Here is a 25,766-nt window from a genome sequence, read left to right on the forward strand (position 1 = left end):
TAGAATTGGAACTTATGTTTAAAAGGGAAGCAAAGCATAAAGTTTAGAAAATTTGCAGCCTGACAATGCAATAGAAAAGAAAAACCCATTTTCTGAGGAGAAATTCAAGCCTGCTGCAGAAGTCTGTATAAGTAACAAAGAGCCAAAGGTTAATTGCCAAGACAATGGGGGAAATGTCTGAAGGGCACGTCAGAGGTTTTCATGGCAGCTCCTCCCATCACAGGCCCAGAGGCCTAGAAGGAAAAGACAGTTCCCAGGGCCTTGCTAGTCCCAGGGCCTTGCTGCTTTGTGCAGTCTCAGGACTTGGTGCCCTGCATCCCAGCCATGGCTAAAAGGAGCCAACATATAGCTCAGGCCATTGCATCATACGGTGCAAGCCCCACGCTTTGGTGGCTTCCACATGGTGTTGGGCCTGCAGGTGCAGAGAGGTCAAGAATTGAGGTTTGGGAGCCTCTGTCTAGATTTCAGAGGATGTCCAGGCAGAAGTTTGCTGCAAGGCCAGCCCATGAAAGCAGCTGGGAGTGGGACTGTACCCTGCAAAGCCACAAGGGCAGAACTTTCCAAGACCATGGGAGTCCACCTCTTGCATCAGTGTGACCTGTATGTGAGACATGGAGTCAAAAGGAGATAATTTCAGAGCTTTCAGATTTTCCTGCCCAGCTAAATTTCAGACTTGCATGGGACCTGTAGCCCCTTCATTTGGGCCCATTTATCCCATTTGGAATGGATGTATTTACAGAATGCCTGTACCCCATTATATCTAGGAAGTAACTAACTTGATTTTGATTTTACAGGCTCATAGGCAGAAGGGACTTACTTGCCTTATCTCAGATGAGACTTTGGACTTGGACTTTTAGGTCAATGCCGGAATGAATTAAAGTTTTGGGGGACTGTTGGGAAGGCATGATTAGTTTTGAAATGTGAAATGGACATGAGATTTGTGAGAGGGAATGAAATGATATGGTTAGGCTTTGTGTCCCCACCCAAATCTCATCTTAAATTGTAATCCCCATAATCCCCACGTGTCAAGGGAGAGACCAGGTGGAGATAATTAAATGCACTAATGAAAATTAAATCTCCTTCCTCCAAAACTTAAGTAAAATAATTCATCCAAAAAATCCCCAAAAATATGCTAAGAAAAGGGAATCACATCAATAAATGATTGGATAAAGAAAATGTGGCATATGTACACAATGGAATACTATTCAGCCATAAAAAGAATGAAACCATGTGTTTGCAGCAATGTGGATGGAACTGGAGGCCATTATCTTAAGTGAAATAACTCAGAAGTGGAAAGTCAAATTTCACATGTTCTCACAAGTGTGAGCTAAATAATGTGTACCCATGAATATAGAGTGTGAAATAGAATTTGGAGACTCAGACAGGTGGGAGGAGGGTGAGGGATGATGAATTACCTAATGGGTACAATGTACATTATTCTGGTGTTGGTTGCAGGGAAAGTCCAGACTTTATCACTTTGTAATATATCCATGTAACAAAACTGCACTTGTACCCCTTAAATTTCTATACATTCAATTTTTGAAAAGGAGAGAATCATACTAAATTCTCCTACTTTTAAAGTAAACAAATAGCGGTATTACCTAGTGGTGACAGGTTCAGAAAGAAGTCAGGAAATGTTCTTGTACATAAGCATCTATCATTCTGATGGATCATGACTAGTGCATTCACTTGTGATTCCTTTGCCTTTAAAAAGAATGATATTAAAAGAAAAAATAAGTGCCTTATACTGTGAAAAGTGATAAAAAGGACTTCATGATTCTAACAAGAAAAAAGAAAAGAGAGTTATCAAAGAGATGATAGCAGAGAATATTTCAGAATTAATGAAAAAATATGAAACCTAAGAATCGGGAGTCACAGCAAATCCCAAGCAGGGAATAAAAAATACACATTCAGATACACTGTTGTTAAACTTTAGAACGCTAAAGACAAAGAAAATCTCAAAGTCAGAGATATAGAAAAGATCCAGGAGAGGAACAATAACAAAAACTGACATTTTTTTCTCATGAGAAATAATGAAGCATTATCTTCAAATGGCTCAGAAGAAAAAATCACTGTCAGCCTAGAATTGGATATTATTAAAACAACATTTTAAAGATGAAATAGGGATATTTTCAGATTGTAATAGTATCTCCTTATGCAGCAGGTGTCAACAAGGTAGTCTTATATTAAGGTTATATGACAATTAAATGAGTTAATACATATACTTTAAAAAGAGCTTGGCACATCATAGGTAATAAATATTTACTAAAATTAGGTATACTAGGTGAACAAAACCAGGAAATTGCACTATCAGCAAATTTTCACTAAAGACAATTTTAAAGAATGTATTAATTAAGCAGGAAAATTATCCTAGAAGGAGGGTCTGAGATATAAGAATGAATGATGACTGAAGCATATTGTACAGATGTTTAATCTAAAAAAGTTTATTGACTATGGAAATCAATACTAGTTTCTGATTTATCAATTTGAAAAAAGAAATATTGTCCAACACAGCCTTGTAAAACTCAGAGAGGTTGATTGATTAAAGTGCTTTAGGCCCTTACGCTGTTTGTTAAGATGGAAATGATTTTGTTTAAGTCTAGAGTTGTGAAATAGGGCCTTTGAAATTCTAAGGGTAAACCTAAAAATAAAATATAACAGAGGGGAAGACAGAATAAAAAATATAACAAGTTGGCCAGGTGCGGTGGCTGAAGCCTGTAATCCCAGCACTTTGGGAGGCCTAGACGGGTGGATCACGAGGTCAGGAGATCGAGACCATCTTGGCTAACATGGTGAAACCCCGTCTCTACTAAAAAAATACAAAGAAATTAGCCGGGCGAGGTGGCGGGTGCCTGTAGTCCCAGCTACTCGGGAGGCTGAGGCAGGAGAATGGCGTGAACCTGGGAGGCGGAGCTTGCAGTGAGCTGAGATCCGGCCACTGCATTCCAGCCTGGGTGACAGAGCAAGACACTGTCTCAAAAAAAAAAAAAAAAAGTATAACAAGCAAAATCAATGCTCACAAAGCACAGGAAATAATTAAAATGAGAAGAACGGAAAAGAAGAAACAATTCTTAACAATAGTAACAGATGAAAGTAGTTCAAGATAGCTCAGAAATCCTTTCATCTTGATCAATAAAAGGATGGACATACTGAACAACTCTAGACTTTTGTTACAAACATTTACAGTTATGCTATAAAAACCCTGGAAGGTAACCTAGGAAATACATTCTAGATATAGGCTCTGGCAAAGATTTCATGACAAAGATGCCAAAAGCAATTGCAACAAAAACAAAAATTGACAAATGAGGCCTAAACTAAAGAGCTTCTGCACGGCAAAATAAACTATCAACAGAGTAAATAGACAACCTACAGAATCAGAGAAAATATTTGCAAACTATGCATCCAACGAAAGCTTAATATCTAGAATCTTTAAGAAACTTAAACAAATTAAGCAAAAAACCTTTGTCCCTTTAAGAAGTGGGCAAATGATGTGAACAGACACTTTCCAAAAGAAGAGCTCCATGTGGCCAACAAGCATATGAAAACATGCTCAACATCACTAATCATTAGAGAAATGCAAATCAAAACCACAGTGAGATACCATCTCACACCAGTCAGACGGCTATTATTAAAAAGTCAAAAAATTACAGATGCTGGTGAGGTTGCAGAGAAAAGAGAACATTTATATACTGCTGATTGGAATGTAAATTAATTTAGCCATTGTGGAAAGCAGTGTGGCAATTTCTCAAATAACTTTAAAAAATTACCATTTGACACAGCAATTTCATTATTGGGTATATATCCCAAGAATTATAAATCATTCTACCATAAAGACACATGCACACATATGTTCATCGCAGCACTATTCACAATAGCAAAGACATTAAATCAACGTAAATGCCCATCAATGGTAGACTGGATAAAAACAAATGTGGTACATATACACCATGGAATATTATGCAGCCATAGAAAAAGAATGAGATCATGTCCTTTGCAGGAACACGAATGGAGCTAAAGATCATTACCCTAAGTGAACTAATGCAGGAACAGAAAACCAAATACCACATGTTCTCACTTATAAGTAGAAGCTAAATACTGAGAACACATCAACACAAAGAAGGGAACAACAGACACCAGGGTGTACTTGAGGGTGGAAGGGTGGGAGAAGGGAGAGGATTGAAAAAGTACCTACCTGGTACTATGCTTATTTATATGGGTGATGAAATAATTTGTACACCAAATCCCCATGACATGCAATTTACCTATATAAAAAACCTGCACATACACCTAAAATAAAATTTTAAAAAATTATAATTCTGTATGTTAAAAGTCAAAGATCAGTGCTAAATGAATAGAAATACTAATTTATGTATTGATTTTGTCTTTTTGCATGTTAATTGATTTCTAGATATCAAAAATCTAGAAAAAAAATTTCTAGAATTCAAAAATAATCTAAAACTTGTATCACCTTATATTAATCAGGGTTCCTAGGTATAAGCAGTATAAACTAATTCTGCTTAACTTGAGCTAATAATAAACTTACTAGAAAGATACTAAGTGATCCACAAAAATAATAGGCTGGTGAACTAAGTTTATAAATTTTTCAGGAGCCAAGGGATATTAAATTAAAAGAAAACACAAAGTCATACCAAAGTCATGTCTGGTTAGGTATTTCTGGACACTTGTGGCCATTACCATCACTAGACTTTTTACAATGATGCACTCACCACCAATGCCTGGTCCCATATACCACTTCCACTCGGTGGGCCACTGCTGGTCACATCTAACTATATGACTTTGCAGATAGATAATGTCCCCTTTACAATAAGCAGCTTGTCACATGGTCATCTGATGGGTCATGGTCAGGTGTTTCACCATGGTCAGGTGTTTAGTATCTAAAAACGCCTAGAACTGGGCTAGAGCTATTTTATAGGAGGAGCATTGCTACCCTTTAAAAGGGTAGATTTTATATTATGTAAACTGTATCTCAAAGCCGTCATTTTAAAAAAAGCATTGCACAGCTAAGACATTTAATATTTTATTATGGTTACATTTTCTTTTGAGTGCAAGTTTTTTCTCTGGAGTTGTTAATTTCCTTTCTCTTTTTTTGTTTGCCTATTTTCAATGATCCCATCATTAACTTATTCTCAAAATCTTTATCAGAGTTTAAATATTCTCTCAGTACATTCAAACACATATTTTGTTTTACATTATATATTCTGTTTCATAACTTTCTTAGTGCTTTAGCACTGTGTGTTTATATTGATTTCTGGTCAACTGAGATGTTTCATTTGTATGAGGGAATATCTTACCCTTATGTCTTTCTTTAACTGGTATTGCTACATTTTGTAACAAAGGGGTGCTCAATTAGATATTTTACTGTATTCTCCAGCCCTCTCTCACCTTCCCATCCCCAAGCCTTTGCTTTTTGGATGTGCTAATTGAAATTAAAAAAAATTTTTTTATCATGAATATCTGTTAAAATTTACAAATGTTTTTCTGTCTCTATTGAAATGATCATATGAATTTTTTCCTATAGTTTGCTATGTCATAGACAGTGATTGAATTTCCAAGGTTGAACCAATTTTGCCTTTCTAGAATAAACCCAGATTGGTCACCATGGAACATTATTTTTCACTTTATCACTTGATTGCTAATATTTTATTTAGGATTTTAAATCTGTTTCTGAGTGACATTGGCTTAAATGAGTTGGGAAGTTTTCTCTCTTCTTACATTTTTTAGAGAGTTTATGTAAGGTTGGAATCGTGTATGCCTTAAATGTTTAGTTCACCAAGGAAGCCATGTGACATGGAGTTTATTTTTAAAATACTTTAAATTACAAATTTAATTTAATAGATCTAAGACTATTCCGATTTCTCTTCATTTGTGTGTTAGTTTTGATAAGTTGCTTTTTGTAGGAATTTTTTCAGTTCATGTAAATTTTCAAATTTATTGACAATGTTTTTTATTACTTACTGTACTTTTTTTATGCCAAAATGTCCCCCCTTAAATTCCTGATTTTATTATGTGTGCCTGCTCTCTTTTTTCTTCACATTTTATCAATAATTTATTAATCTTGTTAGTCTTTTGAAAGGGCAACTTTTTTTTTTCTTTTTTTTTTTTTTTTTTTGAGACGGAGTCTCGCTCTGTCGCCCAGGCTGGAGTGCAGTGGCCGGATCTCAGCTCACTGCAAGCTCCGCCTCCCGGGTTTACGCCATTCTCCTGCCTCAGCCTCCCGAGTAGCTGGGACTACAGGCGCCCGCCACCTCGCCCGGCTAGTTTTTTGTATTTTTTACTGGAGACGGGGTTTCACCGTGTTAGCCAGGATGGTCTCGATCTCCTGACCTCGTGATTTTAGACAGTCTTGCTCTGTCACCCAGGCTGGAGTGCAGTGGCCTGATCTCGGCTCACTAACACCTCAGCCTCCTGGGTTCAAGCAGTTCTCACGTCTCAGCCTACGAAGTAGCTGGGATTACAGGCGTGCACCACCACATCCAGCGAATTTTTGTATTTTCAGTGGAGATGGGGTTTCACCATATTGGCCAGGCTGGTCTTGAACTCCTGACCTCAGGTGACCCAACCACCTCGGCCTCCCAAAGTGATGGGATTACAGGCATGAGCCAATGCATCCCGCCAGGACCAACTTTGTGTTTCATTTTCTAATTCATTTATTTTATTCTCATGTTTATTGTTTCCTTTCTTCTACTTTTTTGGGGTGTAATTGCTATTCTTTTTTTAACCTCTTGAAATTATTACTTAGATTATTATTGTCAAACTTTTTAAATATATCATTTAAGGCTATTGATTTTCTTCTAATCATGGCTTTAGCTAAATTCCACAAATTTTGACAGTTGATGTTTCTATTAATGTGCATTTAAAAATACTATTTACTTTCCCTTGTGATTTCTTCTTTGACCCATGGGCAATTTAGAAGATTACAACATAATTTCTGAGTATTTGGGGTTAGTTCCACTGTGGTCAGAAAATATTCTGAATTAGTCACCTCATACTGCCATAACAAAATACCATAAGGGTGGCTTCAAAGACAGAACTTTGTTTTCTTACAGTCTGGAGGCTGGAAAGTCCAAGATTAAAGGGTTCAGTTTTTAGTGAGGGCTCTCTTCCTGACTTTCAGACAGTGGATGTCTTGCTGTGTCCTCACATGGTGGAGAGAGAGCAAGCTCCCTAGTGTCTCTTTTTACAAAGGCACTAATCCCATCATGTGGACCCCACCCTCATGTCCCCATCTAATCCTAATTACCTCTCAAAGGTCCCATCTCCAAATACTACCATGCTGGGGTTTAGGGCTTCAACATTTGAATTTGTTGGTGACACAAACCTTCAGACCACATCACAGACCCTGTATTGTTTTAATCTGTTGATTAATTTGCTTCTTTTTTACTAGAATTTGTACTTTCATTTAGGATTTAGGATATATAACCACATGCAAAAGTTTGCTTTATATATGTCAGCTTTTCTGTTCAGCTCTTTTTTAGCTTTATAATATGCATAAAATAAAATATTTTCATCTTCTTATTTTGAAACATTTAAGATAATATGGGAATTCACCTGTTTCTTGAAAATTTGTAGGACTTGACCACAAAACTAGTGAGGTCCAGTCCCTTTCTTGAATGGAACTTTCATAGTTCCTTAGAAGGTTATCTATTTTATCCATATTTTCAGATGTATTATTAAATCCCTTATATTCTTATTAATGTCTGCCTTGTTAATATGCCAAGGGTTTAGCAAAGTATTTTAAAGATTTTAAATTTTTAAATTTTTTTGTCCATTTTTCCTATACTTAACAGCTCATGCTTTTTACAAGTTTATGCTTTATATTTAATCTCCATACTTGTGTGATTATTATATATCTTCATTGTGAAATTTTTCCTTCATAAATAAAACTTTTATTCTTTTGTCCTATTATATTTGCATTAAATACTATTTTTCATTTTCTTTTTATTTACACAAGTAGGGGATGTTTATAATAGAAAATTAGAAAAGAGAAAAACTGAGAATCATTTTTAGATTAAATACTAATTAATTTTTTCAGAGAAATAACATTTTCTGATATGAGTGCTTATTGTAATAAAAATCAGAAAAAATCAGCAAGAATAAAGAAAATAAAAATCGTATAGTTAGGTATCATCACTGGTAACATTTTAATGTATAATTATTCAGACTTTTCTGCATGCATTTATAAATGCATAAAAATAGGCTTATACTCTACAAACTATTTTATGACCTGCTTTTCTTTTCTATTAAAAATATATAATGATTGTATTTCTATGTTAATAACTATACATCTACTTTATTATTTTAATGGCTGCTAGCATTGTGCTGTATGAATGGACAATTATTTTCCACTTTATTGTTAAACATTTATATGATCTCCTTCCATTTTGTAAAATGTAATTCAATTTAATATTTCTGTGTGTGCTATTATAAACTACCCTAGAGCCAGCATCCTTTTACGAACATTTTAAACATTTAAAAATGGTTTGCTCATGATGTATCTCTACAGTAACTAGTGAAGAATTCATGTTTGCTAATTAAATATCCACAAGTTAAAATAACCATAATGTGTAATTTTTTACCCATCAGATGGGCGGAGACTTTTCTCAATGATATTCTCCAGTGTGGTTATGGGTATAGGCAACTAGGTGTTCTCAAATGCTTCTGGTGGGAGTGTAAATTGGGAGAATCTTCCTTGAAGGCAACTTGGAAATATGTGTCAAAAGCAGCTGCCCTGGTTTTTCATTTTTACAGATGTTTTATGAGAAAACCTGATTTTTCCAAGATCTTATTGGAAAGGAATCACATTATATATATGTTGTAAATCCAATCCTAACATAAAAGAATTTTCGTAGGGATATTCCAAATAATGAAGCCAGGTGCCCTGAAGATTTCCTGAAGTGTGCTTTTAAACATTTAAAATTTCTTTTGACACCTATATAAATCATCATTGCCTTGGGACTCCATTCAAAACAAAACCAGGATTTTGTTTTTGATACATAGTGGTACCAAGGACAGGATGGGAACAGATCTGCTGCTTTTTACTCTGGACTTTCCTAAACGGGTAAGATCTTTAAACACTTTCCTGACATTTCTTGCCTTTAAATACTATAGCTCTGTGTTTTAATTGCATATATTGATGGAGATGCTGTGACTGTAGAATCTGTACACAGGGTGTGAAGTCTGGAAGCGCAGAGGAGAACTTCACGTTGTTCGTACTCTGATGGTTGCACATTGGTTTATTGGACTGTTCAACTTTCCCCACTTGTTTTCTGTTTTAGGTGGCACATGGGCTCTTGGGGGCCCTGCTCAGCTACCTGTGGAGTTGGAATTCAGACCCGAGATGTGTACTGCCTGCACCCAGGGGAGACCCCTGCCCCTCCTGAGGAGTGCCGAGATGAAAAGCCCCATGCTTTACAAGCATGCAATCAGTTTGACTGCCCTCCTGGCTGGCACATTGAAGAATGGCAGCAGGTAGGGCAGACTGGCCACTCCAGGGCCCTCTGTGATTATGATTGTGAGAGGCCCTGCTCTGCACTAACACAGAGTAGGCCAAGCCTGCCATATCACACCCTCTTGTCTTCTTAGTGTTCCAGGACTTGTGGCGGGGGAACTCAGAATAGAAGAGTCACCTGCCGGCAGCTGCTAACAGATGGCAGCTTTTTGAATCTCTCAGATGAATTGTGCCAAGGACCTAAGGCATCGTCTCACAAGTCCTGTGCCAGGACAGACTGTCCTCCACATTTAGCTGTGGGAGACTGGTCGAAGGTAAGGGCCAGGCTCAACTTTACAGTCCCTTCTTTTCTGCCCCTCCTTTGTTTCAGCTTGTAAATATTTCCACAAGGTCAGGCTGGAACTAGTGTGAGATGAGTAAGGGTCCTAGGGGGCCACATTTAAGGAAGTGCTCACTCACTCTCGGGGTTGTGCAAGTGCTATAGTCCAGGCCCGCACGTGATGATTCATTTCCAGTTTTTACTCAATATTATTCAAAGTGTTCTTACTATCTTTCTCCCAAGCCAGCCCCTTCTTTTGGAACTACCAGGATCATAGTATCCCAGGATAAACTCAAAATCACTTTGGTTCCTCTCTTCCTTGTGTCCTCCCATGTGGAATCATTCATTAAGCTCTGTCATTCCAACATTCTGAACATCTTCCATGCCTTAACTTCCTCTATGTTTTGTCACTGTTAATTTTACCCTTCATCATGGTAAGTTTGAATTCGTGCAGTGAGTAGAATTCTAGCACATCGTTTCAGTGCTGGCAGGGCTTGACCCAGTCTAGTAATGAAGCCTTATTTTTCAGGTGGGGGAAATTAAATCCCAATAGCTGAAGTAAGCTACCTAAGCTCCCACAGCTGGAAAAGTAGCAGAATCCACTTGTTTTGACTTTATTCCAAGAGTTCTTTCTGTTATATTACACTGCCCACTTGATCTTTCTGTATTACTCTCCCATCTCCAGACTAGCTAACATCCCACAGTGTTGCCATCACTGTGTCCATCAAGTCTCCAGCTTGTTCAGAATCTTCCATCAGTCTGATTGCTTGCGAAATCAAGTGCAGTAGTCCCTGTTTATTCACAGGAGATACAGTCCAAGACCCCAGTGAATGCCTGAAACTGTGGATCATACTGAATTTTATATATCCTTTGGTTTTTTTTATCTGATAACTGAGAAGACTACTTAAGTGACTAATAGGCAGGTGGCATGGATGGAATGATTCATGTCCTGGGCAGATGGAGTGAGATGGTGAGAGATTTCATCACATTACTCAGAATGTCATGCAACCTAAAACTTACAAATTGTTTATTTCTGGAATGTTCTATTTAATATTTTTGGACCATGGTTGACTGTGGAAAGCGAAACCATGGATAAGAGGGGACTCTGGTATATGTTCCCCAGAAGAGCTGGTAGGGCCTTCCTTGCACTCATGGCTCTCTTACTCCAGTCCTTATTCTTCTTCCAGCCCTTTGCTCCAGTCTTGCTGCATCCTTAACATCTGCAGGCTGAGATTTTAGCACAGATTCAAAACAGATAAATTAGTTGTGTTATTGGTGTCTTGTAACCTCTAGTCACTGCCACCTGGTGTGTATCTTCTTGGAGTAGAGACCCAACCCCAACATCAGAAATAACCTCAAGAAATAAGGAAGGACAGTGAGTGACATTCACAAGCTGCTCTGAGTCCTAGATTCAGTGCTGGGCATAGTCATGACCTGCTCCTCTCATCTCATCCTACAATAGCCCCAGAAGCAGATGTTATCTCCATTTTTATAGATGAGAAAACAGAGGTTCATTCAGATTAGGTAACTTGCCCAAGAACACAGATAGATTCAAACCCAAAATTATTATACATGGTATACACTTGTCTTTTATGCAAGAGAAAAGGCTTTTGAGCCCAACAGACCCATGCTGGTACCCCAGCTCTAAAGCCTAAATCTGGGTGGCCTTGTTAAATACACTTCACCTCTCTGAGCCCCCATTTACTTTCGCTAAATGCAATGGTTCTTGTGAGGATAAGGTAAGATATTTGACATGGCAATGTCTAGTGGAGTAGGCTCTTCCCATCGCCCTTGAGAGAAGGTCCACATTTCTGGCTGTAGGTTGGATTAACAGTATTTCTGTACATATATCCAGATTGGGATTTTTCTCCAGATTGGGATTTTTCCTGTTTTAACTGTCTAGTTCTGTTAAGTGCTAGTATTTTAAAACTGTCTTAACTGAAAACCTACAGGTCATTATCCTCAGTCAATGCCACTGAAGGTCTACATAAACATTCCCTTCTGAGGTTTATCAGAAGAAGCCTAAGGAAAGAGATGAACCCATCTCTCCAGGGTCTGCAGAGCAGGAGTTGCCCTAGGATCCAGCCACCAATACCCACTTCCTCTGTCCAACTCACAAGCAGCTGGAGACAGTGCCAGTGGCCACAGCTCTCCCCGGAAAGTTGCCATACTATAGGTAAATGACTTGAGGGACAGGAGTCCCTCCTGCAGTCTGGTCCTAAACAAAGAGAAAGGACTGATCCAGGTGAGACCACCACCCCAAAGGAGGGTGGGAAGGACAGGTAGAAGTCTGTCTGGAGAGCTTTGTGTGCAAAAGTGGGTTAGCTTAATTTTCCTACTACTTGCACAAGGAACAATAGATGGCCCAAGGAAGAATCATTCTTTTGGGAATTCCTTTGAGACTAGGTCAGGCAGTAGGGGCTGGGCAAAGGTGTTAGAGAGGTGGGTAGCCTGGGTGGGCTAGTGGGTAGGCAGTATTTATTCTATCACCTAGTTACATCACCCAGTTAAGCCCCAAGAGTGAAGTCTTACCTTGCCCCATTGTCAGGAGAGGTGAAGGATCCAGTTACTGTTTCCATAAAGTTAGGAACAGAAGGAAGCACCACACTTTTGTGAGGAGGATCTTGCATTGTGAATGCGTGATTCTCCTTGCTACACTTAGTGTGGCCCAAGGACTAGTCAAATTGACATCAGCAGGGAACTTTTAAGAAATGAGGAATCTCAAGTCCCACCCAGACCTAAGGAATCAGAGTCTGCATTTCAACAAGATCCCTGGGTGTTGTAATGATACACTTGCAGTGTGAGAAGTGTTTCCTTACCTGCCTCTCATTCTTGTTTGGGTGGGTTAGCCCTTACATGTGTCCAAAGTAGGAATGGCTCGGGGTAGTGACTTCTTTGATCAAGTGCTGCCCTAGCCTAGAGGGAAGAGGCAAGAAAAGGGAAGAACAGCAAAGGAGCAGATGTTGAGGAGAAACCAGGCAGCTTGTTTCTAGATGCAGCGAGGGAGCACCTAGAACCACTGCCAAGCCCTAAAATACCCCACTTTGCTTCTGTCCTTGCTTCTCTCCTCTAAGAACAAACAGGCCTTCACAGTTCTATCCTGTCTTGTGGAACAAATGGTTGTCACTGGCATTTTAGAGTGGAGGCTAGTGGTGACATCACCACTTTCCTCCCTGTTCACTCTCTCAGTGAATAACTGAATTTACAATTGCCAGTTGCGTATCACTAAAGTAACACCATTGCACATCTATATGGGCCCGCTTGTGTGTCTTTGCTCTTGTGGCTTTCATATCCTGGGTCCAACTGTAAGCTTCCCTCTTCTGTGAAGTTTTCCACTTCCTAAAATCACTCAGCATTTCCCACTTTTAAATCACAATGACCCTAATTTTTATTGTTTTTCAATGGTAGCTCTTTCCTGAGCATCCATATGGTCTTCCCTTCTGGTTTATATTGTCCTTGAGGCCAGTGGCCATGGGATTGCCAACAGATCCTCTGGTTGTCCAGAGCTCTGAGCAAGTAAATACTATTCCTCAACAGTATTTGCAAAGTCAGGGAAAATGCGAAGTGGTGTTGAAATAGTGATCTTTAGAAGAGCTCAGGTCTGCTAACACAGGAGAGGCAGATCATTCATTGGAGGGGTTTTTGTTGAGACGAAGAAGAGAAGGAAACTAAAGAGGAGGCTACCCATGCGAGCTGATTTGGACTGGAGGATGTTTAGTTTCATAGGCAACCATTCATCAGGGCAAAGAGCAAGCTCTCCTGTGCTCCGAGAGGTCAGCCCAAACTCAAACAAGACACTCTCTGGCTTCCAGTCATGACCTCACATCCAGGAAGCCCCTATCTGGGAGGAAGAGCAAGCATACACACATGCACAAGAAAACAGAGGCAGCCTCAGCCTGTGGACATCAAAAGCCAATGTTGAGGCTTGAGTGCAATCAGGCACACAACCTGTTTCACAGAAGTTTGAGTTTCCTGTTGGATGGAGCGTTCTCCTCTTACTTAAATTTTCCTCTCATCAGAGTTGCTTTTTTTTGGGCAGAGACTCTGACACCAAATTGCCACCCTTCTTAAAGCTTCCTGCCAAACTAGTCCCTCTGCCATGGGATGGCTCACTTGGGGGCAGCCATCCATTTTGTGGTTCTGGATAAGGTCCTTCCACGTTGAACCTGGCCGCTAACCCTGGACACAGAAAGGCTGAGCAGCCACGCCAGAATTTCCATTCTTCATGGAGCCAGGCCTCTGGCCTGCAGCCAGAATCTTCCTCTTCCCTGACACTGGCTCTATTCATGGCATATTTGAGCTCTGTCCATTCATTGGCTTATGAGTTTGCCTTAGTTCCTTAGATCTGGACCAAGCCTTAGGCAGAAAGGAGCCTTCAGTTCTTACACTGCTTTTCAAGTTAGAAGCATTGACTCATATCAGGCAGTCTTCCCAAATGGTGAATTTCTGTGATCCACATACCCCTTGTAGCCTGTTTTGTGTCTCACCTCTTGGCTGAAATAGCCTTCCTTTATTTTCTGTACTTTGATGGAACATTTGATTATTTTGTTTATCTTCACCTTTTTCCTTCATCGTGTTTCTTGGTATTTTTATTTTTTCTACTTATCTGACTATGTCTTTTCTGTTGACTTCTCTTCTTCCAAATCTCAAAAAGCCCAATATTTGATCCATTGATTTCCATTGCTACACTTTTCCACTGTGGTTGATTCTGTGTCCTGAATTCTTTAACTTCGATGGGTGATTTTCAATCTCCAGAAAGTCTCTAACCTTCTAACCATATCTCCAGCTCCCCATCTAGTTTATATCCTCATCGTGGGAAAGCAAAGGGACAGCCTCTTCACCCTCTCCCAACCAGTTCCCCCCACTTCCTGTCTCTGTCGGTGTACCACTGTCTTCCAACACTTATGATCTTCTCTGAGTTCTTCACCTCCTATATTGTTATTCATGTCTGCCAACTCTTCAACTCTTGAACTATTAATATATCTAATATGCTAAGTAAAAAGGAAAATATCCCTATAACTGAAAAATATTATAAAGAACAACTCAAGATATGTCCAGGATACATGGATTTTAAAATATGGCATTCCCTGATTTTCCACAGAATTATTTATTACAACTCATGAAGGAAGTAGTGTGTTGAAGTCAGTTCTTACTGGCCAGTGAGAACCACTTATGATCTCATCCCAACTTGTACTCAGTCACATTGGGTTGATAGCTGGAAATCAGCCATGATAGGAGTATTTACACCACAGAAACTGGCAAAACAATCATGGCTGTTTCCTCCAAGAACATGTTTTGAAACATTTACCAGCACACAAGTGCACAAAAGCTTATTTACACACACACACACACACACACACAATCTTATGAATGAAACACTTTCAGCTTATCGATGGTGCTTAGGATGGAAGTGCCCTCGAGACGTTCCCATCTCTGAGCTCTTTGATACAAAGTCTGAGAAACTTGGTTGGGCTTTCTTAAGACATTTTTTATCTTCATCTTCATAATTGGTGTTTCTTGGGCCCAGGAAATATCAGACTTCTGGGTGAAGATCATTCTATGAATCATTATCCTATTGAGTTAATTTCATCTTGATCGAAGGTTGTTGATCCAAATGCATTAACTGTATGTTCAGATATTCTTTCTGTGAATAAAAGACTAGTTCAGCTCTTAAGGTTTATTATAAAACTCTTCTTTTATTCATTTTGATTGTGTGGTGGTATTATGAGGTTTTTATTATGAATCATTATGCAGATAACCATTCTTTTTAAATTTTTATTTTTAATTTTTGTGGGTATATAGTAAGTATATATTTTTATGGGGTACATGAGATACTTTGAAACAGTTATGAAATGTATAAGAATCACATCATGGAGAATGGGGTATCCATCCCCTCAAGCATTTATCCTTTGTATAATAAACAATCCAAATTATATTAATTATTTTTAAAAATACAATTGAATTGTTTTTGGATATAGTCTCCCTATTGTGCTAGCAAATACTAGGTCTTATTCATTCTTTCTAACTATTTTTTGTGCTCATTAACCATCCACACATCCCTCCCCGACTACCCTTCTCAGCCTCTGATAACCATCCTTCTACTCTCTATCTCCATGAGTTCAATTGTTTTAATTTTTAGCTCCCACAAATAAGTAAGAACATGTGATGTTTGTCTTTCTGTGCCTGGCTTATTTAACCTAATAAATATAATGACCTTCAGTTCCATCCATGTTGTTGCAAATGATAGATCTCATTCTTTTTTATGGCTGAATAGTACTCCATTGTGTATATGTACCACACTTTCTTTATCCATTAGTCTGCTGATGAACACTTAGGTTGTTTCCATATCTTGGCTATTGTGAATATGGCTGTGGTATACATGGGATTATAGATAGCTCTTTAGTATCTGATTTTCCTTTCTTTTTGGTATATACCTAGCAGTGAGATTGCTAGATCATGTGGTAGCTCTATTTTTAGTTTTTTGAGGAACCTCCAAACTGTTCTCCCTAGTAGTTGTTTTAATTAACATTACCACCAACAGTGCACAAGGGTTCCCTTTTCTCCACATCCCCGCCAACATTTGTTATTGCCTGTCTTTTTGATGAGAGCCATTTTAACTGGAGTGAGATGATATCTCGTTATAGTTCTGATTTGCATTTCTCTGGTGATCATTGATGTTGATCATCTTGTCATATGCCTGTTTGCCCTTTGTATATCTTCTTTGAGAAATGTCTATTCAGATCTTTTCCCATTTTTAAACTGGATTATTAGTTTTTTTTTTTCCTATAGAGTTGTTTGAACCCCTTATATATTCGGGTTCTTAAACCTTTGTCAAATGGGTAATCTTCAAATATTTTCTCCCATTCTGTGGGTTGTGTCCACTTTGTTGATTGTTTTCTTTGCTGTGTAGAAGCTTTTTAACTTGATGTGATCCCATTTGTCCATTTTTACTTTGCCTGTGCTCGTGGGGTATTAATCAAGAAATATTTGCCCAGAGCAATGTCTGGAAAGTTTCCCCAACATTTTCTTACAGTAGTTTCACATAATTGAAGTCTTAGACTTAAGGCTTTAATCCATTTTGATTTGATTTTTGTATATAGTAAGAGATAGGAGTGTAGTTTCACTCTTCTGCATATGAATATCCAGTTTTCCCAGCATCATTTGTTGAAGAGATTGTCCTTTCCCCAATGTATGATCTTGGCACCATTGTCAAAAATGAGTTCATTGTAGATGTGTGGATTTATCTCTGGGATCTCTACTCTGTTCCATTGGTCTATTTGTCTGTTTTTATGCCGGTACCGTGCTGTTTTGGTTCCTATTATCTCTAGTATAATTTGAAGTCAGATAATGTGATTTCTCCAGTTTTGTTCTTTTTGGTCAGGATAGCTTGGGCTATTCTGGGTCTTTTGTGGTTCCTTATAAATTTTAGGATTTTTTTATTTCTGTGAAGAATGTCATTGATATTTTGATAGGGATTGCATTGAATCTGTAGATCACTTTGGGTGGTATGGACATTGTAACAGTATTGATTCTTCCAATCCATGAACATGGAATATCTTTCCATTTTTTATAGTCCTCTTCAATTTCTGTCATCAATGTCTTATAGTTTTCATTATATAGATCTCTCACTTCTTTGGTTTGGTTAATTACTCGGTATTTAATTTTATTGGTAGCTATTGTAAATGGGACTGCTCTCTTGATTTCTTTTTTTTTTGATTGTTCACTGTTGGCATATAGAAATGCTGCTGATATTTGTATGTTAATTTTGTATCCTGCAACTTTACTGAATATATCAGTTCTAATAGTTTTTTGGTGGAGTGTTTAGGTTTTACCAAATGTAAGATCATATCATCTGGGAACAAAGATAATTTGACTTCTTCATTTCCAATGTGGATTCTTTCTTTCTTTCTTTCTTTCTTTCTTTCTTTCTTTCTTTCTTTCTTTCTTTCTTTCTTTCTTTCTTTCTTTCTTTCTTTCTTTCTTTCTTTTCTTTCTTTTCTTTCTTTCTTTCTTTCTTTCTTCTTTCTTTTTGCCTGATTGCTCTAGCTAGGACTACTAGTACTATGTTGAATAACAGTGGCGAAGGTGAGCATGCTTGTCTTTTTCCATATATTACAGGAAAGGCCTTCAGTTTTTTCCCATTCATTATGATAGTAGCTCTCGGTCTGTCATATATGGCTTTCATTGTGTTGAGGTATGTTTCTTCTCTACTCACTTTCTTAGGATTTTTCTCATGAAAGGATGTTGAATTTTATCACATGCTTGTTTGGCATTAATTAAAAATATCATATGGTTTTGTTCTTCATTCTGTTGATATGATGTATTACATTGATTGATTTGCATGTGTTAAGCCATCCTTGTATCCCTGGGATAAATCCCACTTAGTCATGATGAATGATGTTTTAATATGTTGTTGAAATCACTTTGCTAATATTTTGTTGAGAATTTTTGCATCAGTGTTCATCAGGCCCTGTAGTTTTCTTTTTCTCTTTTTGATGTGTTTTTGTCTGGTTTTGGTATCAGATTAATACTGGCCTGACAGAATGAGTTTGGAAGTATTCTCTCCTCCGCTGTCTTTCAGAATAGTTTGAGTAGGATTGGTCTTAGATCTTTAAATGCTGGTAGAAACCATCAGTGAAGTCATTGGGTCTCAGGCTTTTCTTTACTGGGAGACATTTTATTATGGCTTTGATCTTGTTAGCTTGTTATTGGTCTGTTCAGGTTTTGGAATTTTTCATGGTTCAATCTGGATAGGTTGTATATGGCTAGGAATTTAGCCATTTCTTCTAAATTTTCTAATTTATTGATATTTAATTGCTCATAGTAGCCACTAATGATCCTTTGAATTTATGCAGTATCAGTTCTAATGTCTTCTTTTCCATCTCTGATTTAATTTATTGGGGTCTTCTCTCTTTTTTTCTTAGTCTGGCAAGAGGTTTGTCAATTTTATTTATCTGTTCAAAAAACCAACTTTTTGGTTCATTGATCATTTGCATTGTATTTCTTCTATTAATTTTGGGTTTGTTTTGCTCTTAATTTTGTAGCTAAGATGCATTGTTAGGTTGTATACTTGAAGTTTTTCTTCTTTTTTGATGTAGGTATTTATAGCTATAAATGTCCCTCTTAGTGTTGCTTTCACTGTATCTCATAGGTTTTGGTACATTGTGCTTCCATTTTCATTTGTTTTAAGAAATTTTCAATTTCCTTTTTAATTTCTTTATTGACCCACTTGTCATTCAGGAGCATATTGTTTAATTTCTATGTATTTGTACATTTTCCAAAATTTCTCATTACTGATTTCTAATTTCATTCCATTGTGGTCAGAAAAGATGTTTGGTGTCATTTCAGTTTTTTTGAGTGTTTTAAGACTTCTGTAGGGCCAAACATACAATCTATTTTTGAGAATGATCCATGTGCTGAAGAGAAGAATGTGTATTCTGCAGCCATTGAATGGAATGTTCTGTAAGTATCTATTGGCCTATCATGTAGATTAAATTGGATGGTTCTTTGTTGGTTTTCTGTCTGGAAGATCTGTCCAGTGTTGAAAGTGGGATGTTGAAGTCTCAAGCTATTATTGTATTGAGGCCTATATCTCTATATGGTTTTAATAATATTTGCTTTATATATCTGAGTGCCCCAGTGTTTAGTGCATATGTGTTTACAATTGTTATATCCTGCCAGGCGTGGTGGCAAGCACCTGTAATGCTAGCTACTTGGGAGCCTGAGGTGGAAGAATCACTTGAACCTGGAAGGTGGTGGTTGCAGTGAGCCGAGGTCATGCCACTGCACTCCAGCCTGGGCGACAGAGCAAGACTCCACCTCAAAAAAAGAAAAAAAAAATTGTTATGTCCCATTTCTGAATTGACCCCTCTATAAATTATATAATGACATTCTTTGCCTCTTCTTACAGTTTTTGCCTTGAAGTCTGTTTTGTCTGATATAAATATAGCACTATTACTGTTTTTGGGGTTCCATTGGCATGGAACATCTAGCTCCATCCCTTTATTTTCAGTCTCTTTGTGTCTTTACAGGTGAAATATGCTTCTTGGAGGTAGGCAACAGATCAGTGGCTCTTGGTTTTTCATCCATTCAGCCTTTCTATGCCTTTTGATTGGAGAGTTTAGTCCATTTACATTAAGTGTTACTATTGATAAGTAGGGACTTACTCCTGCCATTTTGTTATTTGTTTTCTGTTTGTTTTTCAGTCTTCTCTTTCTTTTTTCCTTCCTTCCTGTTTTCCTTTTAGTGCAGGTGACTTTTTTCTGGTGGTATGAGTTAATTTCTTGCTTTTTATTTTTTGTGTATCCATTGTATAGTTTTTGATTTGAGATTACCATGAGGCTTGCACATACTATCTTATATCCCATTATATTAAACTCATGACAACTTAACACATTGTGTAAACAAACACAAAAAGAAAACTAATGAAAACTCTACACTTTTACTTTGTCCTCTCACTTGTTAACTTTTTGTTTCTCCTTATGTTTTATTGTACTATTCTGGCGTGAAAGTTATTGCATTTATTATTTTTTGATTGGTTCATCATTTAGACTTTATATTTAAGATTAGTTTTGATACCACAATCACAGTGTTATAATATTCTGTGATTTTCTGTGTACTTACTATTACCAGTGAGTTTTGCACCTTCAAATGATTTCTTCTTGCTTATTAACATCCTTTTATTTCAGACTAAAGAGCTCCCTTTAGCATTTCTTATAGGACAGGTCTAGTGTTAATAAAATCCCTCAGCTTTTGTTCGTCTGGGAAGACCTTTATTTCTCCTCAATGCTTGAAGGATATTTTCACTAGATATACTATTCTAGGGTATAAGTTTCATTCCTTCAGCACTTTAAATATGTCATGCCACTCTTTCCTGGCCTGTAAGGTTTCCACTGAAAAGTCTGTTGCCAGACGTATTAGAATTCCATTGTATGTTATTTGTTTCTTTTCTCTTTTTGCTTTTAGGGTCTTTACCCTTGATGTTTGGGAGTTTGACTATTAAATTCCTTGAGGTAGTCTTCTTTGCATTAAGTATACTTGGTGTTTTATAACCTTTTTGCACTTGAATGTTAATATCTTTCTCTAGGTTTGGGAAGTTCTCTGATATCCCTTTGAATAATTTTTCTACCCCTATCTCTTTCTCTACCTCCTCTTTAAGACTAATAACTCTTAGATTTGCCCCTTTGAGGTTATTTTCTAAATCTTGTAGGCATGCTTCATTATTTTTTATTATTTTTTCTTTTGTCTCCTCTGACTATATTTTCAAATACCCTGTTTTCAGGCCCACCAATTCTTTCTTCTGGTTGATCAATTCTGCTGCCAAGAAACTCTAATACATTCTTTAGTATGTCAATTGCATTTTTCAACTCTAGAATTTCTGCTTGATTTTAAAAACTAATTTCTTTGTTAAATTTATTTGATAGAATTCTGAATTCCTTCTCTGTATTGTCTGGAATTTGTTTGAGTTTCCTCAAAACAGCTATTTTGAATTCTCTGTCACGTATCTCTGTCACTCCAGGATTGGTCCCTGGTGCCTAATGTAGTTCATTTGGTGAAGTCATGTTTTCCTGTAGATGTCCTTCAGTGTCTGGGCATTGAAGAATTATGTATTTATTGTAGTCTTCACAATCTAGGCTTTACAATCTGTGCCTGTCCTTCTTGGGAAGGCTTTCCAAATATTCAAAGGGACTTGGGCCCCAAGCCCAGTAACACTGTACTTCATACACACTCCTAGAGATATCACCTTGGTGATCTTGGATAAGATCTGGAAGCATTCTCTGGATTACCAGCAAGACTCTTATTCTCTTCCTTTACTTTCTTTCAAACAAACAGCATCTCTCTGCCTCTGTCTCTGTCTCTCTCTCTCTCTCTTTCTCTCTCTCTCTCTCTCTCTGTCTCTCTATCTGTCTCTCTCTCTTTCTCTGCTGAGCCACCTGGAGCTGGAATTAGGGTGATGCAAGCACCCCTATGGCCACCACCACTGGAACTGCCCTGGGTCAGACCTGAAGCCAGAATAGCACTGGGTTTCACCCGAGACCCACTGCAATCACTATCTGGTTACTGCCTATGTTCACTCAAGGCCCTAGGGCTACAGTCAGCAAGAGTTGAAGCCATTGAGGCTTATGTCCTTCCCTTCAGGGAGGCAAGTTCTTTCAGGCCCTGGGCATGTCCAGAGATGCTTTCTGGGAGCCAGGGATTTAAGCCACAAACCTTAAAAATCCACCTGGTATTCTATTCCCCTGTGGCTAAGCTGCCACTCAAACCATACAACAAAATCCTTCCCCCTCTTCCCTCCCCTTTCCTCAGGTAGAGCTCTCCCCATGGCCATCACCACCAGCAGTCCACAAAGAGTTCTGCCACGCTATCATTGCTGATCACTTAATGCCTAGGGGCTCTTCAGTCAGCTTGTGAATGCTGACAAACCTGGGACTCACCCTTCAGGGTAGCAGGCTCCCACCTCTGGCCCAGGGAAGGTGCAGAATGCTGTCCAAAAGCCTAGGCCTGAACTCAGGGACCCCTGAAGCCCACTAGGTACTCTATCCACTGTGCTGAGCTGTTACGTGAAGCCAGCATGTCTCAAAGTCTCACCCAAGGCCCATGGCATACTACCCGGATATCACTTTTGGTTATTCAGAGCCCAAGGGCTCTTTAGTTAGCAGATAATTAATCCTGCCAGGACTTGGTCTTTCTCTTCAAAGCAGTGGGTTCCCTTCTGGCCCAGGGTGTGTCTAGAAATGTCACCCAGGAGCTAGGACCTGGCATGGGGGCTTCATGACTCTGCCCAGTGCCCTATCTGTGACAGAGCTTGTATCCAAGATGCAAGATGAAGTACAAAGTCCTCTTGACTGGTGTCTCTCCTCTCCTCAAGCAGAAGGAAGGAGTTGCTTTCATTGCTACAAGCTGCGCTGCTTGGTGTTGAGGGAGGGGTAGTGCAAGTACTTCCCCAGCTGCCCCATCTGGTGTCTCACTAGGTCACACACTGCCCCAGTCCACTGGCTGTAACCCCAGAACACCATCAGGCTTGCCTAAGAATCTGAGTCCTTCCTAGACTGCCTTTCAAGTTCAGTTAGGACCCCGTAGCACTTTAGCCCATGGCAGCGAGACTTGCTGAAACTCAGGCTCTGGCCACTGGAATAGGCACTTCCTCTCTGGCTAGGGCTGGTCCAAATGCTCCCTCTGTGGGTGTCAGCTGAGTTCAACACGGTTTCGCTTCCCACTGTGACAGGGCAGCACTGAATTCAATGCAAAGTCCCTCAGTTGCTGTGTTCTCCCTCCCTGAAGTGCGCAGATTCTCTTTCCGTGCCATGCAGCCACTGCCAGGGAATAGGGAAGGGGTGGTGTTGGTGATTTAAGACCGTCTTTTCTGCCTTCTTCAGTGCCTTTTTCAGTGATATGAAGTTAAAAACAGGTACTGTGATGGCTCACTCAATTTTTAGTTCTCATGAAGGTGCTTTTTTGTTCACAAATAATTGTTAAAATTTAGTTTTCCTGTGATAGTGGGAGTGGGGGGATGATCAATGTAGCCTTCTATTCTGCCATCTTGCTCTGCCCTTCTTGATAAGCACTCTTCTACTGGAATAATAGTGTCTTTTTAGACTGAATCTGACAGTTTACTCATATTTTGACCCATCCAAAATATGCCCAGTGGATTCAAATTCATATAGTGCTATCTGTTCCATGTGTTTTAAATTACACACACATACCACACAGGCACACACACACATGCATAACATGAATACGCTTTATTTTCCTGACTCAAAGTAACTGCCAGATGGGAAGAACCATTTCTGCACATTTGTATACCACTTGGTGCTTGGCAAACACTTTTTGGCCGAAGTATAGAGATTTATAAAAGCTTCTACTCTGAATAGGCCGATTTCCATAGCCTTGCAAACTCATTTAATCAACATTTACTAAGCATTGCTAAGTTGATTACCCTAGGCACCGGGAATCAGGGACAACTAAGAATAGTTTTCAGTGAGCTCACAGTTTAATAAGGCAGACAGAAGAAATGATGTTTACAGCCATGTAAAAAAAAGCCCAATAAAGGTGCTCTGTCTACAGAGCTATGTGAAAATTGAGGGGAAACATCTAAGTCTGCCTGGGTCCCTGGGAACTGTTGCATAAGATGCAGCTTTGGAGGTGCCTCTTAAGAGATGAGTGCGAACTGTGTGGAAATGAGACAGAGGGGTGTTCTAGGAGTGACAGGAGTGTATATAAAGGCACAGATTTGGGAGAGTTTATCAGTCTTGTGTGGCTTCAGAATAGGATGCACTGAGGAAGTGCTGGTAGGTGAGATGGAAAGGACAGATTACAGCTGGATTGTGAAGGCTTTGGGGTATTGGATTTATCCCTACAGTCATTGAGAGCATGTTGGAAGGTGTTTGAATGGGAAAGTAAAATATAAGGTTTTAGACATATAATTCTGGCTGCAGTATGGATAAGGTATTAGAGGAAGAAGGAATTGAAGCTTGAAAAACCTTGTTAGATGGTGATTGGAATAAAATCAACGATAGAGAATGAAGAAGCAGTTGGGATAGAGAATAGTAAGTGGTTTTGAACAATATTTAGGAGATTTAACTGACATATTTAGCAATTGAATTGACAAGACATGAGCAAAAAAGGGGAGTGTTTTATATTTCTGTCCTGGGAAGCTAATGAAAGAGACGACATTAATTTTAAAATTAATTAGAAAGAAGAAGCATATTCAGAAAGTGAATTGAAAGAGAGAGAAAAATGGCTTATTTTAGACATACGTGTAGTTTGAGAGTCTATAAAGGTATCAGTAAAGAGTTATAGCTCAGAAAAGATCTGTATTGAAGTTATAATTGTGTGAATCATTAACACATATGTGGTAGTTGAAACCATGGAAGATGACTACCGTGATATCTAAAAGTATATTATTGACAGTAGTCCCTTTAAAAATTATTTGAAGGCTTCTAGTGAACCTAAGTCATGATAGTAGCATAGTTATTATTCCTAAATCCCTCATTAAAAAACAAAAAGCAGAGCAATTAGGAATGCAAAAGGAAAGAAAAAACAACAGAGGTAATTTTAACAAAAGTAATATAAGTAGGTGAGGCCAAACCACACAGTGCAGACACTGTTCAGAAATGGCAAAATTAGCAGCTGGGCAGCAATAAAAAAGAGAAGAGACAGGGCCAAGAGTTGTAGAACACAGATGTCAGCAATAAATAGCATGACAAGAAAATGATCCTACTCTGAGTAGAACCCTCAACAAATAGGTCTGAGACCCCCCAGTCAGCCAAATTGAGGAAAGACTCCAGGTTCCAGAGTGTGATTGGATGCAAGAAAGATCATGCAGAACCACTAAAGGGCTTAAGAAGTGCCAAAGAAAAGTTGTCAGAATTATAATCCAAGTGGAGAGGTAAAGGAAAGAGATGTTCAGATCCTTGGGAGTTGGGGAGTCCAGAGATACAAATCCCAGAATCGTGGCCAAATTGTTGCATATAATACTTCTTTTTAACACCAGAGAAGGAAGCTCTTGAAACAGTGAAGATAACTCTCCTTAAATATTCCCTCCTGCTTATACTTCCTTCCCTAAAAGTACAGAAAACAATCTAATTCATTTAATAGGAGCATCTGCAAACCCTCCAAAAAGATACAGTAAAATAAAAGTATCAATAGCAAAAAATTTGGCCTTTAAACAGATGAAAATATACTCAGTGTTACAAAATGAGCTAAGAGAAACAAAAAGAAAACTGTAGAAACAAAACAGAAATAGAAAATTCAAGAAATGAGATGAATAAAAGGAGAATGTAAAATGATAGCTGATGGTTTAGAAAAGAATTTTTTAAACTAAGGGTAAATTTCTCAGAATGTAGACTAAACACTAGAAAAAACTCAAGAATGACTGGGCAGAGAAAATGTAATAAACAAAATCAAAGGAGGGAAATGACAAGAATCAAAGAGAAATAAAGATTCAAGTGCAAATAATATATATAAAAGACAAGGAAA

General features: G+C 38.4%; 1 protein-coding gene across 6 annotated transcripts in view; it reads left to right on the forward strand.

The window, feature by feature from the left end:
- Positions 1-25,766, forward strand: part of ADAMTSL3 (ADAMTS like 3) — a 414,992-nt gene that overhangs the window by 305,729 nt on the left and 83,497 nt on the right. For all 6 annotated transcript variants that reach the window (XM_050796105.1, XM_050796106.1, XM_050796108.1 and 3 more), the window contains exons 18-19: positions 9,297-9,489; positions 9,604-9,783. In XM_050796105.1, the coding sequence (XP_050652062.1) occupies positions 9,297-9,489; positions 9,604-9,783 (373 nt within the window). The remainder of the gene's footprint in view (positions 1-9,296; positions 9,490-9,603; positions 9,784-25,766) is intronic.

This window comes from Macaca thibetana, chromosome 7 (genome assembly GCF_024542745.1).
Source record: "Macaca thibetana thibetana isolate TM-01 chromosome 7, ASM2454274v1, whole genome shotgun sequence".
In the NCBI taxonomy this organism is placed as follows: domain Eukaryota; kingdom Metazoa; phylum Chordata; class Mammalia; order Primates; family Cercopithecidae; genus Macaca; species Macaca thibetana.